The sequence below is a fragment of the Chiloscyllium punctatum genome, chromosome 15 (genome assembly GCF_047496795.1).
Source record: "Chiloscyllium punctatum isolate Juve2018m chromosome 15, sChiPun1.3, whole genome shotgun sequence".
In the NCBI taxonomy this organism is placed as follows: Eukaryota; Metazoa; Chordata; class Chondrichthyes; order Orectolobiformes; family Hemiscylliidae; genus Chiloscyllium; species Chiloscyllium punctatum.
This window is the reverse complement of record NC_092753.1, coordinates 24,603,468-24,623,290: the sequence shown is the minus strand read 5'-3', so window position 1 is coordinate 24,623,290 and position 19,823 is coordinate 24,603,468. Positions and strand designations below refer to the sequence as shown.

General features: G+C 42.6%; 1 protein-coding gene across 2 annotated transcripts in view; it reads left to right on the top strand.

Moving 5' to 3' along the window:
* LOC140486128 (NACHT, LRR and PYD domains-containing protein 3-like) overlaps nt 1-19,823 on the top strand; it is a 62,921-nt gene that overhangs the window by 21,309 nt on the left and 21,789 nt on the right. The window contains exons 1-2 of one of the 2 annotated variants that reach the window (XM_072584777.1): nt 3,571-3,681; nt 9,056-9,181. Coding sequence is in view for 1 of the 2 variants with exons in the window: in XM_072584776.1 (XP_072440877.1) it covers nt 3,524-3,681 (158 nt within the window). In the remaining variant the exon portion in view is untranslated. Of the gene's footprint in view, nt 1-3,523; nt 3,682-9,055; nt 9,182-19,823 lie in introns of those variants that run through there. The other variant, XM_072584776.1, reaches the window with a different exon arrangement.

Sequence of the window (19,823 nt, the reverse complement as noted above, 5' to 3'; positions counted from 1 at the left end):
CCTGAGACTCCACATTCAAGGAACGATGAACCTGCACTCCAAGGTCTGCTTGTTCAACAACACTCCCCAGGACCTTACCATAAAGTGTATAAGTCCTGCCCTGATTTGCCTTTCAAATGAGATTCAGCATGTTCAGACAGCTTCATAGCATCCATCGTCCAATGGTCTGGTGGAAAGAGCAGTCCAAACATTGAAGGCAAGCTCAAAGAAACAGCCTACCATAATTCGCTACCAAAATGCTCCAGTTCCTGTTTGATTATAGGAGCACCCTTCACGAACTGCAGGGATCACTGCAGCGATGGGGAGAAGATTCCACATCAGATTAAACCTGATATTTCCAGATCTGATGGGGAGGGTGAAAAGGCAGCAGGAATGCCACTTGCCTCCTCTAAGTGAGAGAGACAGTTTACTTCAGGGGACAAAGTTTGGTGTCAAAACCACAGAAATGTTGGCTCAGTGGTTAGCACTGCTGCCTCACAGCACCTGGGACCCAGGTTCGATTCCAATCATGGGCAACTTTTTGGAGTTTTCACATTCTCCCAGTGTCTTTGTGGGTTTCCTTTGGGTGCTCTGGCTTCCTCCCACAATCCAAGGATGTGCAGGTTCGGTGAATTGATCATGCTAAATGGCCCAGAGTGTTCAGGGATGTTTAGGGTAGGTACATCACGGGTAAATGTAGAGGAATGGGTCTGGGTGGGTGACTCTTTGGAGGGTCAGTGTGGACTTATTGGGTCTGCTTCCACACTGCTGGGATTCAATAAAAAAAAGGCCCTGCGTAGGTAAGAGGTGAAGTTTGGACCCATGACATTCAAAGTTCAGGCAGGTGAGGCAGTCCTGAGCTAACGTGTGCACCACGATAAAGTGCTATCTCGCAAATGGGACAGGAGCAAAGCATACCTGGCCCTCAGAACAGCCAGAAAGAACTGTCAGAAAGCATGGATTATTCCCCCCCTCTCTCGTGTCAAGGAAACCTTAGAGTCTGAGATGGATGTAGTTTCGATAATGTTACCCCCAAAGAAGCGGAGGAAACTCTCCCGATATTGTCTGGGTGTAAGAGGTGGGCTACGGTCTGGTACATGCCACCATGGTGTGTGTCAGAGTTGGAGGAAAGGGAACTGAGATGAAAATATAAGAGAGTGTGAGGACTGCAGATGCTGGAGATCAGAGTCAAAAGTGTGGCACTGGAAAAACACAGCAGGTCAAGCAGCATCTGAGGAGCAGGAGCGTCGACATTTTGGGCATAAGCTGTTTATCAGGAAAAGTGAAAATATTCCAGGTAAGCAACAAGAGAAAGGGCAGGAGTTGGGTGAGGTGGGCGGAGGGATATGGTAATTGGAACGAGGGCCAAATGGATCTCGTTGAGTAAGAGATCCCTGATTGTGGCAGTTAACCTGGGCCAATCAGGGAGCCCTGGCTGACAAATATAAGCAGGAGAGACAGGATACCGGTCTCTGTGGAGTTATTTCAAGGAGTGACAGAGATTTAGAGGTAAAAAGCAAAGGAAATATCGACCAAGAAAGAATGAGAAGACAAGAGTCACATTGTGAGAAACAGACATGAAAGCAAGGGAATGAGAAGAGGCGAGGAGAAAATGGATGAACATGTGAAAAAGGAAAAAAAAATCAGGTGATTCAGAGAATCTCCTCATTTTCTTTTTCTTTTTCACATGTTCGGTCAGAGAATCTCCACACTCCAGGGACTGGTTCTGAGCTAGATGCTCAGAGTCCAGATACAGTGCAAGTGTCGATAAGGAGTCACTCGGTGATGGGGTATCGACCTCTGAGCAGTTATTTCAATTGGTTAGAGAAACAATTCGTCTTGTTATAAGTATCCTGTCATATGGAGAGTGTGAAATATTAGACATTTCAAAGACTAGAATTTCCTGAAGTGGTTTTAGCTATTGAAGATTTGTTTGACAGAATTAGTCATCTTCGTTTTCCTCCTACCATGTTTGGCATTCTCCTTTGAATAAAAATGAAGCAAATTCATATTAGTTCGGAAGCATTTGAAGTATTCTGCCCTGTTCTGGACAGGGCGATTCAGGTGTGATATAAAGACTTTGAAGAAGGTGCAGAAAATAGTCACAAGAATTGCTTCAGGGAGGACAATTCCATTGTTGAGGGAGAGTGGAGAAATTAGGCCTGATTTCTTTGGAAAAGGGAAGGTTGACAGGAGATCTAATTTGGCTATTTACAAACATGAGAGTGCACCCTGAGAAAACTGGGTGGAATTGTTCATACTCCTGAGAGGATTGAGAATACGATTGAAATCAGAGGTAAAAACAGCCAAAAAAGTGACATCAGAAAATATTTTTTAAAAATTCTCCCATCAAAGTGGAATGCACTTCCTGAGAGTACGGGGTAAACAGATTCAGTTGGCACATTCAAAAGGGAATTAGATTCCTTACAGTGTGGAAAAAGTCCACAACAACCCTCCAAAGAGGGACCCACCCAGGCATTTACCCCTGACTAAAATATGGGAGGGAATCAGAGCACACCCACAGGGAGAGTGTGCAAACTCCACACAGACAGCTGCCCAGGTGAGAACTGGACCCAGGTCCCTCACACTGTGGGACAGCAGTGCTAACCACTGAGCCAACATGGCAATTATACAGTGGTTTGTAAAGAAGACAGTCCAGCCAAGGGAATGTGACTAATTTAATTGTGCATCTACAGAGACAGTATGGATCCTATGGGCTGAAAGTGTGATTCTGAGAGACTTGTAATGGCATCACACATAAGGGGACATTCACGTTGGTTGTAAATGGATCTTTTTGCTTATTACTAATTAAAAGCTCATCCTTCGAAAGAATGGGTAAATGAGAACATAAGCAGAACAAAACTGAGCAAATCATCCATTTGGGCATCATTGTGGATGATAACCGCTGTTGAGGAATCAAATGACATTCAGATGCATTCTCAATATCTCACATAGACTTCTCTTGTCTGTGCTGTCTAGCAGCTTTTCAAAATGTTTAACTGCTTGTGTAACATAAGGGTCTTTTTAGATGTTTCTAACTGGTATACTTACTTATTTGATTTGTTTATGTCTGTGTGAACTTTAAGTCTCTTTGAGGGCATAGAAATGATGCCACCCATACTTTCCTTGCCAACTCTGTGCCAAGATTGACCATGGCATGCATTGCATGTCACACGATGTTATGAAGGATTTCTGTGGTTAATGCAAGTGAATCATTAAATAAAGGTCCTTTCACCAAAAGTCGCAGGAAATTCCAAAGTTTTGTTTCTTCAAAGTTGTCGTCAGTGATAACACAGTTTACAATGATCAACACATTTTCTGAAATGAACCTTACCTTTAACTTGATGGAAGAAGAATGACTTTAACTCTGCAAGACAGTGTAAAGGTGTCATACTCATTCGTGCCCATGAGACTACTTCAACATTTTTTGTTCCATGAAAACTAAGTGAATTTGATGGGTTGGTTAAATGAAAATTATACCAATAAATTAAAGACTGTAACTTGTAGGATACATTGAAAATATTTATACACTTTATACTCACAGATCCTGTCTCCCAGTGCCTTGAAAACTTCAACGATTGCGACCTTTATAAGGTGACGACATTCTACCGGGAGAGATTGGAACAGGCAATTGAAGAAGCGGTGATAGGTGTCAGCTTGGTGTTAACGTACGAGGGACATTTCAATGGCCAGGAACATCAGGCAAGTGAACAAAATCACTCTTAATCTGAATTGACTCAACATCAGAAAACTTTCAAGAGAACCTGTTATTTTGGCAACAGATCCAATCAATGTGAGAAATGTCTGTCAATGTTTTGGATTTGCAGATCATAAATGATATCTCTGTTGGAATGATGAAAACATAGAAATAATTGGAAGACAAGATGTGGTAATTTGGACCATTGACTGCTCCCAGACATCATCATGCATTTCAGCTCTTGGTTCATAAACCTGAACATTATGATACCTCACAGATCTGTTTAAAACGATGCAGGTTTCTGCTTCTGCCAGTTTTTCAGGCACTATCCTCCATATATATCAACTCCTCAGTCCCTCTCTAATTCCATAAGCACTTGTTCACCACACTGCTAAACAAAATATATCTGCTATCTCTACTTGGTGCTCTCATCTTACATACACCTTATACATCTCTAATCACCCTCATCTGTACAACTGACATGATTCAAAAAACATCCAAGCCCAATTTATTGTCCAATCCTCAACAAATTGCTGAAAAATATTCTCATGAATTCCATGGATTTCTTCCTATAGTGCAATCAATGAAATCATCTACAGAGGCTCCAACCTCAGTCTAACTGGTGTACATATGGTTCAAATATAAACTCTCATCTTCTGATCCTCTGTGTCTCAGCTCCCGAAGAAATTATTCATTTTCTTCCTGTCCACTTACCTGCCCAATTCCCTTCACCAACTGTGCACTAATATTTCTTTGTCCTGTGCCCCTCATGCCATTTCTATGGTTTTTTCTAGATTTAATCGTCATTCCGAGATACATTTGATCATTCATCTCAAGCTTAAATTTTGTCTGCTACATTGCAGAGCATATGTAAATTCCATTGATATAGAATAGGATTGACAACTAGCAAACACCTGGATATTTTCCATGTCAAGGTGAAGGCTTCTTAATCATGCCCCCTGAATGAAAGTCATGCATATAAGTTCAGGAACTGCATGGTACGCTCACCTCAATGCTGCATGACCCCAATAAAAATTGCCTTCCTCTTGCAAAACATTCATGAACTGTGTGAACCATTTGTCTTGCCATTGAGGCAATTTTGCATCCAACTTACGTAAATGAGGAAAGTAGAAAAGTCAGAAATTGTTTGTGAAAGATTCTCTGGCGCTGTTTGATGATGTCATTGCAGAAAGATGATAATTCTGCAGGTTCGTGGCTTTCAGGAGCAATGGGTAAACTTGGCAATGGAAAAAAAAATTAAGTAAATACAAAAAGGGAGAACAGCAAATAAAAACAGCCAAATTAGATGTTAGTGATAGATTGGATGCACCAAAAGGAAATACAGAGAAATTAAGAGGGCGTTTTGCAAACTTCCTTTTTTTAAATTCAACAATTTCAGATCACATACTCGAATACACTTTTTTAATTGGTTGTATAATACATCTTTCATATTTTTTAAAATTTAGCTTTTGAGTTTATGCATTGCTCAAGTTGGCTTCAAGAAGGGCTTATGCCCGAAACGTCGATTCTCCTGTTCCTTGGATGCTGCATGACCTGCTGCGCTTTTCCAGCAACATATTTTCAGTTCTGCCATCATATCACCTCCAGACTCATAGTTTCACTATCTCTTATCTAATCCTTTGATCTGGCCCCATTGAACAATCTGTCATTTGATCTTCCCTCCCCTCTGAGCAGACCTTCTGTTTTGTTAATTATTCTTATCTTAGCTACCGCTTTCATTTGATCAAAATCTATTATGTTTCCCAACTATTCTCACTTCTTACAAAACATTACAGACCTGAAACCTTAACAGATTTTTGTTCTTTCTCCACATAACACATAGATTTGGCCAATCCTGATTGACATATTTAACATTATATTTTTGTTTTTGGCTTTACGCCATTGATAGCATTAAATAGCTTCGGTTGCACCAGCCCAGACACCCTCATTTGGATCCTGGGATATTTTAGTATTCTAAGTAGTCTGCATGTGGTGTCTCGCAGTGGAGGCCAGGACGTTAAATGTCTTCAAGGCAGAGATTGATAAATTCTTAATCTCGCAAGGAATTAAGGGATACGGGGAGAGTGCAGGTAAGTGGCGTTAAAATGCCCATCAGCCATGATTGAATGGCGGAGTGGACTTGATGGGCTGAATGGCCTTACTTCCACTCCTATGTCTTATGGTCTTGTAAATGAATTTGCCAATATCCATTCAGATTCTTGTTACCCTCATCAGCCACCATGGATACCTTCTGAAGAAAATTACACACAGTGAGGAAACACATAGTCATTCGACCTGATCAATAATACACATTTCAAACTATTATATATCAGTTTCTGACCAAAAATAACACCATGTATTTACTTTTTGGTTTGTGTTTACTCTGGTTTCTGGCTCTGCCTTCATAGCAATAATAGGACGAGATCCAAGATGGCGGCGACCCAGCAAGTCTGAGTCTGTAGTGCTCTGCCCAAGACTCAGGCAAAGTGGGCTGCCCGCCTCCACCACACCTGCCAAATCATTTAAAATAACTTCTATTCAATACAGTTAGTTATTTTGAACCAACCTTGAGTAGTTTGATGCTCTGTTAAAATGACTAAGGGAAAGAATGCCCGCAGCTTGAAACACACAGGAACCCCTCCCCCACCCTCCCCAGCTGCAGCAGAGGTGTCTGCAGCTACCCCAGGGGACTTACCTACGGTGGTGAGCCTTGTGGCAGTGATTGCCAAACTTGAAGAGAAGATCAATGCCTTTATTGAAGAGTCCAGGAGCAGGTCGGAATTGTTGTCTGTCGCGCTGCAAAAGCACGACCGAGACATAGAAAAAATCGAACATCGAGTCGGAGGGGCAGAGCTAAAGGCCACGACCTGCAAGGCTACTGCAGAATTGGCCGTGGGTCGAACAGCGAGTCCGGCCCTTAGAAGATCACATCATCAACCTCGAGAATCGAGGTCGTCGAAAAAATATTCGTTTGCTGGGCCTTCCCGAACGGGAAGAGGAAGGCCAGCTTGCAGTGTTTCTGGAGCAGTGGCTTCCTCGGATGTTGAAGTTGGAGGCTGGATCAGGCCAGGTAAGGGTAGAATGGGCCCACCGGGTTGCAATATGCAGGCCCGGGTCGGACCAGCGCCCCTGCCCGGTCCTGTTCTGGCTGCAGTGCTAGAGAGAGAAGCAAACGCTCCTGGAAGCCTCCAGAAATCTCGGGAAAGATCCCCAAGCCATGACTTAAAAAGGATCCAAGATTATGCTGTTTCAGGATTTTCCCCAGCTTTGGACCATAAGAGGAGGGTGTTTGATGAAACGAAGAAGCATCAAAGGGATTTAAACATTCAATAATCCCTGCGCTACCCAGCAATGCCATGTTTAACCACAAAGGGTCCATCTATAACTTCGGATCGCCGGAGAAGGCCAAGGAATATTTGGACTCTCTCAAATAAATTGTAAGAGTTAATTCATGTAGTGAATGAAGTTGTTCTGCTCACTCCCCCACCCCCAACCCCCTGTTCCCCGGTTTACCCTTTTTTTTCTCTTATTACCTATATTGCTTAATATTATCTCCAGGGGGTAGGGAGGGAGCTTATTTGTTTTCCACTTTGCGATTTTCCTTTTTGTTTTATATATATAGGCTGGGTGGTCTAGTTGATTCAGGTGAGGGGGGGTGCCTGTCTTGTCTTACCTTATCTCTTTCTTTTAGAGCGGGGTTGTTTCCCGCTATTATTTTGTGTTACTATATTTAATTATTATCTGCTAAGACTGTAATTTTATTGTTTTATATGTTTATACGTGGTATTAACATTGCCAAATATATTGCTAGGTGTTGGTGTGGGTAGGAGTGGGTAGGGGACTCACTGTTAACTTTAGCTTTACAGGACACTTGAATTTTCTTTATTTTATTATGGGATGCCTGCGTCGAGGGTGGGGCACTGGTTGGGAGAGGATATGATGGGTTTTCGGAAAGGAAGTGATGCCCCCTGGAAACAAGGGGTCAAGTCTCCGTTTAAATATGTTGTATATTTTTTCAATTTAGAAATTGTGTTTTATTAAATTAGAGTGGATTAAAGAATCTCTATTTTTGTGAATTTTCGATGATCTATGCTAGGAGTGTTTTGGATGGGGTTTCTCCTTCTGGGAGGTCTCGGACTTGCCTGGACGATTATGGTTAGTCATTCGATTAAATGGTGCACCTCAAATGTCAAAGGGAGTAATTCGCCAGTCAAAAGGAAGAAAATGCTATCTAATCTCAAAAACGAAAGGAGTGATATCGCTCTCCCACAGGAGACACATTGACTCGATAAAGAACATTTGAAATTACAACAGGGTGGATTTGATCAGGCCTTCTTTTCTTCTTTCAGCTCAAAAAGTAGGGAAGTAATCATTCTTATTACGAAGAATCTCCCTTTCAAAATCCCAAGTCAGATAAAAGATGAATCTGGACGATATATTTTGGTTAAAGCCCTTATAAATGGAGAGGAATATGGGATTTTAAATCTGTGTTGTCCCCTGAACCGACGGCTCTCCGGGCTCGTCATACAATTATAGGGGAAGACTTTAATTGTATTATGGACCTGGAGATAGACAGGATACCCAAGAGTACTGTGGGTGTATCCCCCAGATCCAGACAATTGGTGGATTTGAATAAAGAATTAGGATTAGTAGATGTGTGGAGATGCCTTCACCCACAAGGCAGAGATTTCTCTTTTTACTCTAATCCGCATAAGTGTCACACTAGAATTGATATGTTTTTTGCCCCCTTGACCTTTTTGAATTCCATATCATCCTGAAAAATAGATGTTATGATAATTTCTGATCATGCTGCTGTGTATATGGAAATCAAGGCTAGGAACAATGAGGCATCCCCCTGACATTGGCTTATGGATTCCTTCTTAATGAAGGATAGTAAATTTGTAAAATACTTTTCTCAAGAATTTAAAACTATTTTTGCAAATTAATTCAGGTACGGCTCGTAACCCATCAATGATGTGGGAGACCATTAAAGTTTATGTGCGAGGTCTGATCATTTCATACTTGGTGACCCAGAAAAATCTAAAGGGAGTACAACAGCGTCTACTTGAGGCTCGTTTAAAAGCAGCTGAAACAGCATACATTGACAGATTATTGCTAAATTACAAAGGATTACGGCCCTTAGGACAGCCCTGAATACCGCACTTACCCAAACGGCAAAGAGGGAAATATTATTTGCAAAGCAAAGATTATATGAATTTGGCGATGAACCTGGTAGATACTTAGCATTTCTCGCGAGGGAATAAAAAGGCCCCTCAAGCTATCACATCCGTTAGGGAAAGTACTGGTACTCTGACTCACGATCATAAAAGGATCAACACAATCTTCAGAAAGTTTTATTCTGATTTGTATAAATCACAGGATTGTGAAGATAGAGCCAGGAGGATGCAGTCCTTTTTCCGGACGTAACTCCAGAACAGGTGTCGATCCTGAATGCTCCCCTAACAACCCAGGAAATACTTGACGCAATCAGGCAACTTCAGAGCGGTAAGGCACCTGGCCCAGATGGACTTCAGGTTGAAGTTTGCAAAGAGTTTCCAGGAGTATTAGCTGGTTCACGCATGGACATGTACAACTACTCATACGGTCAGGGCTGCCCTCCCGCCTTCGCTGAAAGAGGCAAATATCTCCGTTATTCTCAAAAAAGGAAAGGACCCAGAAGATTGCACATCATATAGACTGACATCCTTGCTAAAAGTAGATTTTAAAATTCTTTCTAAAACATTAGCATTGAGGCTGGAGACGGTATTGCCACACATCATAAAGGAGGCTCAGACGGGGTTTATCAAGGGCTGTATATCATCTAATAATATTAGAAGGGTTTTGAATGTGATTCAAGTCTGTCATCAGGAAAAGTACTGGGAATAGTAGTCTCGGATGTGGAGAAGGTATTCGACAGGGTAGAATGGTCATACCTGTTCTATACATTGGAAAGGTTTGGCGTTGGGAAGGTATTTGCTAAATGGGTCTCAACATTGTACAATGATCCCAAAGCAGTTGTGATCACTAATGGTTTAGACTCAGATAGCTTCAGTGTGGGTAGTGGCTGCTGTCAGGGATGTCCTCTCTCACTGTTGCTATTCACGCTAATAATTGAGCCACTAGCGGAAGCTATACGGGTTGACTCTAATATAACGGCCCCGAGGATTGGTACAAGTAAACATAAAATTATCCTTTATGCAGATGATGTTCTCTTTTTCTTAGTAATCCTCTGATACCGTTGCCCCGCCTGATCCAAAATATTAATATATTTAGTGCATTCTCAGGTTACAAAATTAATTTCTCAAAATCAGAGGCCATGCCGTAGGGCGGCCTCGCTAGTATGTCCCACTTATTGGACGGATCTCACTTTCCCTTTCTGTGGTCTCTGGAGGGTTTTTTTATATTTAGGTATTTTTATCACCCCAGTATTTGGTCAGCTGTACAAGGTCAATTTTGGGCATCTACTGGAAAGGATAAGGCAGGACCTTCAACGCTGCGGGGAATCTTCCAATTTCCTGGCTAGGAAGAATAGCTCTAATTAAAATGAATGTCTTGCCCCGTCTCTAATACCCTATGAGAATGCTCCCAGTGATGCTGCCGAGGCCAGCACTGTGCAAATTATATGGTTGGCTTGGTTCTTTCATCTGGAATCATAGATTTTCCCTCATTAAGTTAAGGAAGCTACAGCTTCCACAGGCAAGGGGAGGGCTGGATTTTCCATACTTTAGGAAGTGTCAGCTGAGTTCCCTATTAAGCTACATAGCAATTGGTTCTCGCCTGACCCGCAATCAATCTGGCTGGACATCTGGGCTTCTCAAGTAAAGTGTCCTCTTATTAACATCTTATTTTTAGATAAGATGAAAATCATTATGGACCACTGTAAAAACCCCATAGTATTAAACACAATTAAAGCCTGGAAGAAAATGCGGCAAAACGAGGGTAATTCACATAAAACATTCCCCTGTACTCCCATTGTAGGGGTATGGTGTTTTCAACCAGGGGTCACAAATGCCACATTCAAATCCTGGAGGTCCAGGGATATTTCTTATTTAGGGGATCTGTTTGAGAAGGGGGCCCTGATGTCTTTTGAGCAGCTGCATCAGAAATTTGGATTACCTAATGGAGACCTCTTTCGATACTTCCAAATTTGAGATTACATACAGAAGAAGACTACGCTATTAGATAGCCTTTATAAATCAGATAGAGAACGTAGAGTGTTGTGGCCAATGGGTGTATCCTTGGTCAGCACTCTTTATCACTTATTACATAATGAAGTGTCGGAAGACATGGACCATCTGCTTAGAACATGGGATCAGGAATTGGGGCTGGAAATTTCTATAGGAATGTGGGATGACATCTGGGAAAATGCCAGAAGAATCTCCATTTGTAACAGAACCCAGGCCATTCAGTTAAAGATACTCCATAGGACTCATATAGCACCGGAACAATTGGCAAAATTTAGGGCAGGAGCAACTCCAATGTGTCCCAAATGCAAAACAGAGGTGGGCACTCTTACACACTGCTATGGACATGCCATAAGATCCACAAATACTGGACCAAAGTAGCAAATGCCTTGACAGAAATCTTGGGAATGGAAATTAGAGTAGATCCAATATCTCTTCTCCTGGGCTTCTCGAGTTTACCTTCTCTGGATGTGCATGGGAGGAAACTATTTTCCATTCTCTCCTTTTGTGCAAGGAAAAATATCTTAGTCAGCTGGGTGGCCGAGGGCCCTCCAGGACTTCCGAATTGGCACAGATTAACCATGCAATGTATTCCTCTTGACTTCCTTACAAATATGGTGCACCAAAAAGCTGAATTTTTCTATAAAATATGGCAGCCCTTTTTGAATTACACAGATACAGATATTTCGGCCATATTGTCAAGGGCTTTCATCTCGTTGAGGTAGCGGTTTTGGCTGTTCCAGGGGCCCCTTGGGGGAGAAATCCCGCATGAATACGGGTTTTATTACGATTTGATGTTAACTCATTCCGAGCATGTACTTCACTACTTAATTACTATGTTATCCTTTCTTTTTCTCTTGAGTAATGTAAGATATTTGATCATACACTCTGGCTTGTTGTAGGTAAGATTAGTAGTTAGTTGAGTTTTGTCTTTCTCGTTTTTTTCTCTGTATCTCTTCTTTTTGGTTGACAGGCTTTGGCTATTATTTATTTAAGATTTAATTGTGTATTAGTGTTTGTACTTGTGTTTTTTTTATTTGTAAGTTTGTAAAAACATGTTAAATTTTCAATAAAAATGTCTATTTTTTAAAAAAGCAATAACAGGACTTTAGCAGTTCTCCAACCCTGCATCATCCAGACTGTTGGCACAGTGAATTGGAAAGTGAAAAACTGAATATAGAACCGAGCTGAATACAGCACAGTACAGGCCTTTCAGCCTTCAGTGTTGTGCCAATCTTTCATCCTCCCCTAAGATCAAATTAACTTTCACATGCTACATTTTACTATCTTTGTGCCTATCCAAGAGATAAATGTCACTTAAATGTCCCTAATGTATAAGCCTGTCCTACCACTGCTGGCAGTGCATTCTGTGCACCCACCACTCTCTGTGTAAAGAACCTACCTCTGACATCTCCCCTAAACATCTCTCCTAAACCTTATAATTACACCCCCTCTTGATAACCATTTCTGCCCTGGGAAAAAGTCTCTGACTATCCACTCTATCTTTGCCTCATCATCTTGTACATCGCGATCAAGTCACGTCTCATCCTTCTTCACTCCAATGAGAAAACCTTTGCTATTTCTTTCCCTGATTCTCTGAATCCTTTCTCAGTGATTTATTCATATTGGAATGTGCTATATATTTGGGCCACTATTGTGGAAACTGTTTATTTGTCTTATTCACCAGACATCCTGCACTGAATTCTTCAGTATAAATCATTGTACAACAAGCACGTTGTCTATTCCATAGCTTTGGTTTCTAAAACTTCTGGAATAAACTAAAATGATAACCTTCTATTTCCAGCCGATTTCCTTTCCTTCTGAACTTATTGCTACAAACTCACGTACAAGCTAATTTAAACTCACTTTGAGAGTCAGAGAGTCATGGAGCCAAAGAGCATGAAGACAGACACGTCAGTTCAACTCGTCCATGCTGACCAGGTATCCTAAATTAATCAAGTCCCATTTGCCAGCATTTGGTCCATATCCCTCTAAACCGTTCTTATTCATATATCCTTCCAGATGCCTTTTAAATGTTGTAATTGTACCAGCCTCCACCACTTTCTCTGGCAGCTGGGAACAGGGAGGTGTTCATGAAATTTCCAAGAGAATATTCATTGTGTTCAGTTGCTTTTCTACATTCTTCAAGAGGTATGATTATTTTACATGAAGGCAATGTTAGTCCTTATTCCTAAAAGCCATCAGTAATGAAGCACCGAGATTTTAGTGAACTGACTTTTATTAAAAATATAAAACATAGGCACTAAGTTATCCTAGAGAAATGTTTTTAGAGCTATTCGATTTTCTGGGTCTGTAGATTGTTAAGGTGCAGAGAGGGAGAACGCCAATGTTTCTGGTGATCATAATTGAGGAAGTGTGTTTGGTTGCAAATCCTATTGGATGACACGGATCCTTTGCAGCAGCAGTGAGAAGTACTGAGGAAGTTACAGGAGTTGGACAGGGGGGGTGATGGATGGCAGTTTCAGGAAGCTGGAGAAACTTCAGTTACAGTCAGGTAGATAGTTGACCTCTGAGAAAGGTAGGAGAAAGTGAGGACTGCAGATGCTGGAGATCAGAGCTGAAAATGTGTTTTTGCTACGCTTTTCCAGCAACACATTTTCAGCTCTGAGAACGGTAGTAGAGGTAGGCAGGTAGTGCAGGAGTCTCCTGTGGCTCTGCCCATCTCAAACAAGCATGTTTTTTTGGAAGATGTAGAGGGTGATGGACTCTCAGGGGAGTGTGCACTGACAGCTAAGTTTCTGGTACAAGGACAGGCTCTAATATAATGAGGGGTATGTCAGGTTCCAAGCAATCGATTGTTATAGGGCACTCTCTAGTCGGAGGCACAGACAGATGTTTCAATGGCTGGCAAAGGGTGTCTTTGAGAAGGTGCAGAATATTCTCAAAGTGGAGAATGACAAGCAGGCAGGTCTTGTACGCATTGGAGGCAACAACATAGGGTGAGAAAAGTACCAAATTCAGATGAGATAATACAGGAAATTAGGCAAGACATTAAAAAGGTAGGAATATCTGGTTTACTCCCAGTGCCATGTGCTAGTGAAGGTAGGAATATGAGGATAGAACAGATGAATGTGTGGCTGAGGAGCTATTGCAGGGGAGAAGGATTCACATTTTTGAATAATTGGAATATATTCTGGGGTGGAAGTGACCTATTTACAAAGACAGGTTGGAAGGGAATGAATAAACTGGTGGGGAGATTTGCCCGAGCTACTTGGGAGGATTTAAACTAGTAAGGGGCCACACAGACCCAAAGAGATAGTAAGAAAAGAGATACGTCTGAGGCTGGTGCACTTGAGAAGAGGAGGAAGTCAAACAGTCAAGACAGGCAAGAGTAAGGCAGAGAACGAGGTAGGACTGGTAAATTAAATTGCATTTATTTCAATGCGAGAGGCCTAGGGGTAAGGCAGATAAACTCAGAGCATGATTGTGAATATGGAACTGGGATATCATAGCAATTAAAGAGATGTGGCTCAGGGATGGACAGGACTGGCAGCTCATTGTACCAGGGAATAGAAGCCATAGGAAGGATTGAAAAGGGGCAAGACAGGAGGAGGAGAGGCAGTTTTGCTCAGGGTTAACCTTATGGCTGTATTTGGGGAGGATATTCCTGGGAGCAAGTCCAGTGAAGTTATTTGGGTGGAACTGGGAAATAAGAAAGGGATGATCAGTTTATTGGAATTGTACTATAGAACCCCCAAGTAGTTAGTGGGAAATTGAGAAGCAAATTTGTTAGGAAATTTCAGTCATTTGTAAAAAAGAAAATAGGGTGGTAATGGTAGGAGATTTTAATTTTCCAAACATAGACTTGGACTGCCATAGTGTTAAGGGAGAGGAGTTTGTTAAGTGTGTACAAGAACATTTTCTTATTTAGTATGTGAATGTACCTACTAGAGAAGGTGCAAAACTTAACCTATTCGAGATGATTATAAATCCAATTTCTTGTGACCTTTACCAACACTTAACCCACAGCTAAAGTAAGGCTCACTGGTCTATAATTACCAGGGTTGTCTCTACTCCCCTTCTTGAACAAGGGAACAACATTTGCTATCCTCCAGTCTTCTGGCACTATTCCAGCCAACAACGATGACATAAAGATCAAAGTCAAAGACTCGGGTTCCCAGAGAATCCGAGGATAAATTCCATCCAGCCCAGGAGATTTAACTATTTTCACACTTTCCAGAATTTCTAACACCTTCTCCTTGTGAACCTCAATCCCATCTAGTCTCACAGCCTATTTCTCAGTATTCTCCTCAACAACATTGTCTTGATCCAGTGTGAATACTGATGAGAAATGTTCATTTAACGCTTCCCTATATCCTCTGACTCCACGCACAACTTCCCACTACTGTCCTTGTTTGATCCTAATCTTACTCTGGTCATTCTTTTATGCCTTATATACCTATGGAAAGCTTTACTGTTTTCCCTGATCCTATCTGTCAACAACTTCTCATGTTCCCTCCTCGCTCATCTTAGCTCTCTTTTAGGTCTTTCCCAGCTAACTTGTGACTCTCAAGCTCCCTAACTGAGTGTTTACATTCGATCCTAACATAAGCCTTCTTCTTCCTCTTGACAAGCGATTCAACTTTCTTTGTGGGAAGCAAGGGAGGTGATTGCTAGACTCCTTGCTGAGATATTTGTATCATGGATAGCCACAGTTGAGGTGCCAGAAGACTGGAGAGTGGCTAATGTGGTGCCATTATTTAAGAAAGTTGGTAAGGAAAAGCCAGGGAACTATCGACTGGTGAGCCTGACATCGGTGACTGGTAAGTTTTCGTAGGTGATTCTGAGGGACAGGATTTCCATGTATTTGGAAAGGCAAGAACTAATTAAGGACAGTCGACATGATGTTGTGTATGGGAAATTGTATCTTACTAACTTGATTGAGTTTTCTAAGGAAGTGACAAAGGAGCTTGATGAAAGTAGAGCATTGGATGTTGTCTATATGGACTTCAGCAACGCTTTTGACAAGGTTCCACATGGTAGATTGGAAGATTTGAGCTATAGGGAGAAGCTGAATGGGTTGGAAGATTTGAACTATAGGGAGAGGCTGAATAAGGCTGGGGCTGTTTTCCCTGGAGTGACAGAGGCTGAGGGGTGACCTTACAGAGGTTGATGAATTCATGGGGGGCATGAACAGGGTAAATAGTCGAGTTCTTTTCCCCAGGGAAGGGGAATTCAACACTATAGGGCATCGGTTTATGGTAAGAGGGGAAAGATTTAAAAGGGACCAAAGGGGCAACTTTTTCACACAGAGGGTGGTGTGTGTTTAGAATGAGCTGCCAGAGGACTTGGTGGAAGCTGGAACAATTGCAACATTTAAAAGGCATCTGGATGAGTATTTGAGCCAAATGCTGGAAAATTGGACCGATGGTAACTGAGGATAATTGTCCGGCATGGGCAACTTGAATCAAAATGTCTGCTTCCATGCAGTACATCTCTGTAAGTCTATAACTCTGTGACTGCACTTGAAAGAATACTATTGCTCTGGGAGACACACATCACTTTGAACAGAGTGTTGGAACGTTTATCTGCTGTCAGGTGTTATTGTTAATTCATTCATGGACTGTGTATGCGTGCTATCGTCAGCATTTATTGACCATCTGTCACTGTTCTCATGTTTGGTATGTTACCTCCCAGGTGCAAGGGTACATGACATCTCTGATCGTGTTTTCCAGGTCCTTAAGGGGGAGGGGGAGCATCCCGAAGTCGTGGTCCACGTTGGCACCAACGACATAGGTAGGAGGAGGGCTGAGGATGTTAGGCAGGCTTCCAGGGAGCTAGGTTGGAAGCTCAGAGTTAGAACAAACAGAGTTGTTGTCTCTGGTTAGTTACCGCGCCACGTGATAGAGAGTCGAGGAATAGGAAGAGAGAACAGTTAAATGCATGGCTACAGGGATGGTGCAGGAGGGAGGGATTCTGGTATCTGGATAACTGGGGTTCTTTCTGGGGAAGGTGAGACCTCTATAAACAGGATGGTCTACACCTGAACCTGAGGGGCACCAGTATCCTTGTGGCGAGGTTTGCTAGTGCCCTTTGGTGGGAGGGGGGGGGTTTAAACTAACTCTGCAGGGGCATGGGAACCTAGACTGCAGCTTTAGGGTGCAGGACCTGGAGTGTAGGGAGGTTAGGAACATGGCATCAATGTCAAAGGAGGGTGCCTGTAAACAGGAAAGTGGCTTGAAGTGTGTATACTTCAATGCAAGAAGTATACAAAATAAGGTAGGTGAACTTGCAGCGTGGGTTGGTACCTGGGATTTTGATGTTGTGGCTATTACGGAGACATGGGTAGAACAGGGACAGGATTGGCTGTTGCAGGTTCCAGGGTTTAAATGTTTTAGTCGGGTCAGAGGTGGGGGTAAAAGGTGTGGCATTGCTTGTCAAAGATAGTATTACAGCTGTGGAAAGGACGATGGATGAAGACTCGCCATCTGAGGTAGTTTGGGCTGAGGTTAGAAATAGGAAAGGTGAGGTCACCCTGTTAGGAGTTTTCTACAGGCCTCCTAATCGTCCGAGAGACATAGAAGAAAGGATTGCGAGGATGATTCAGGAGAAGAGTAAAAGTAATAGGGTGGTTGTTATGGGGGCTTTAACTTTCCTGATATTGACTGGGAAAGCTATAGCTCGAGTTCGTTAGAAGAGTCGGTGTTTGTCCAATGTGTGCAGGAGGATTTCCTGACAGAATATGTAGACAGGCCAACAAGAGGTGAGGTCATACTGGATTTGGTTCTGGGTAACGAACCAGGCCAGGTGTTAGAATTGGAGGTAGGTGAGCACTTTGGGGACAGTGACCACAATTCGGTGACTTTTACTGTAGTGATGGAGAGGGATAAGTGTGCACTGCAGGGCAACAGTTATAGCTGGGGGCAGGGAAATTATGATGCGGTGAGGCACAACTTACGATGCGTTTCTTGGAAAAGTAGGGTTTAAGGCAAGGGCGCAATTGATATGTGGAGCTTGTTCAAGGAGCAACTATTGAATGTCCTTGATAAGTATGTACCTGTCAGGCAGGGAGGAAAGGGTCGTGTGAGGGAGCCATGGTTTAAGAAGGAATTGGAATCCTTTGTTAAAGGGAAGAGGGCGGCCTTTGTAAAGATGAGGTGTGAAGGTTCAATTGGGGCGATTGAGAGTTATAAGGTAGCCAGGAATGATCTGAAGAGAGAGCTAAGAGCAGCAAGGAGGGGACATGGAAAGCCCTTAGTTGATAGGATTAGGGAAAACCCAAAGGCTTTCTATAGGTATGTCAGGAATAAAAGAATGACTAGGGTAGGAATAGGTCCAGTCAAGGATAGTAGTGGGAAGTTGCGTGTGGATGCTGAAGAGATTGGGGAGACACTGAACGAATACTTTTCGTCAGTGTTCACTCAGGAACAGGACATTGTTGCCGATGTGAATACTGAGTCACAATTAATTAGAATGGACGGCTTTGAGGTATGTAGGGAAGAAGTGTTGGAAATTCTGGAAGGGGTGAAAATAGATAAGTCCCCTGGGCCTGATGGCATTTATCCTCGGATTCTCTGGGAAACAAGGGAGGAGATTGCAGAGCCATTGTCCTTGATATTTATGTCCTCGTTGTCTACAGGAATAGTGCCAGAAGACTGGAGGATAGCAAATGTGGTTCCCTTGTTCAAGAAGGGGAGTAGGGATAACCCGAGTAACTATAGGCCGGTGAGCCTCACTTCTGTTGTGGGCAAAGTCTTAGAGAGAATTGTAAGGGATAGGATTTATCAACATCTGGATAGGAATAATGTGATCAAGGATAGTCAGCATGGTTTTGTGAAGGGCAGATCGTGCCTCACAAACCTTATTGAATTCTTTGAGAAGGTGACTAAGGAGGTGGACGAGGGTAAAGCGGTAGATGTGGTGTATATGGATTTTAGTAAGGCGTTTGATAAGGTTCCCCATGGTAGGCTACTGCAAAAAAATACGGAGGTATGGCATTGAAGGTGAGTTGGAGGTTTGGATTAGGAATTGGCTGGCTGGAAGAAGACAGAGGGTAGTAGTTGATGGTAAAGGTCATCTTGGAGTGCAGTGACTAACGGTGTTCCACAAGAATCTGTTTTGGGACCATTGCTGTTTGTCATTTTTATAAATGACCTGGAGGAGGGGCTCCAAGTTTGGGTGAGCAAGTTTGCGGATGATACGAAAGTCAGTGGAGTTGTTGACAGTGAGGAAGGATGTGGCAGGGTACAGTGGGATATAGATAAGCTGCAGAGCTGGGCAGAAAGGTGGCACATGGAGTTCAATGTAGCTAAGTGTAAGGTGATTCACTTTGGTAAGAGTAACAAAAAGATGGGGTACTGGGCTAATGGTCGGATACTTGATAGTGTGGATGAGGAGAAGGATCTTGGTGTCCATATACACAGATCTCTGAAAGTTGCCACCCAGGTAAATAGTGCTGTGAAGAAGGCATATGGTGTACTGGGCTTTATTGGTAGAGGAATTGAGTTCCAGAGTCCTGCGGTCATGTTGCAGTTGTATAAGACTCTGGTGCGGCTGCTTCTGGAGTATTGTGTGCAGTTTTGGTCGCCATACTATCGGAAGGATGTGGAGGCACTGGAACGAGTGCAGAGGAGGTTTACCAGGATGTTGCCTGGTATGGTAGGAAGATCGTATGAGGAAAGGCTGAGGCACTTGGGGCTGTTTTTATTGGAGAAAAGAAGGTTTAGGGGTGACTTGATAGAGGTGTACAAGATGATTAGGGTTTAGATAGGGTTGACCGTGAGAACCTTTTTCCACTTATGGTGTCACCAATTTGAGGGGGCATAGCTTTAAATTAAGGGGTGGTAGGTATAGGACAGATGTTAGGGGTAGATTCTATACTCAGTGAGTCGTGAGTTCATGGAATGCCCTGCCAGTAGCAGTGGTGGACTCTCCCTCTTTATGGGCATTTAAACGGGCATTGGATAGGCATATGGAGGATAGTGGGCTAGTGTAGGTTAGGT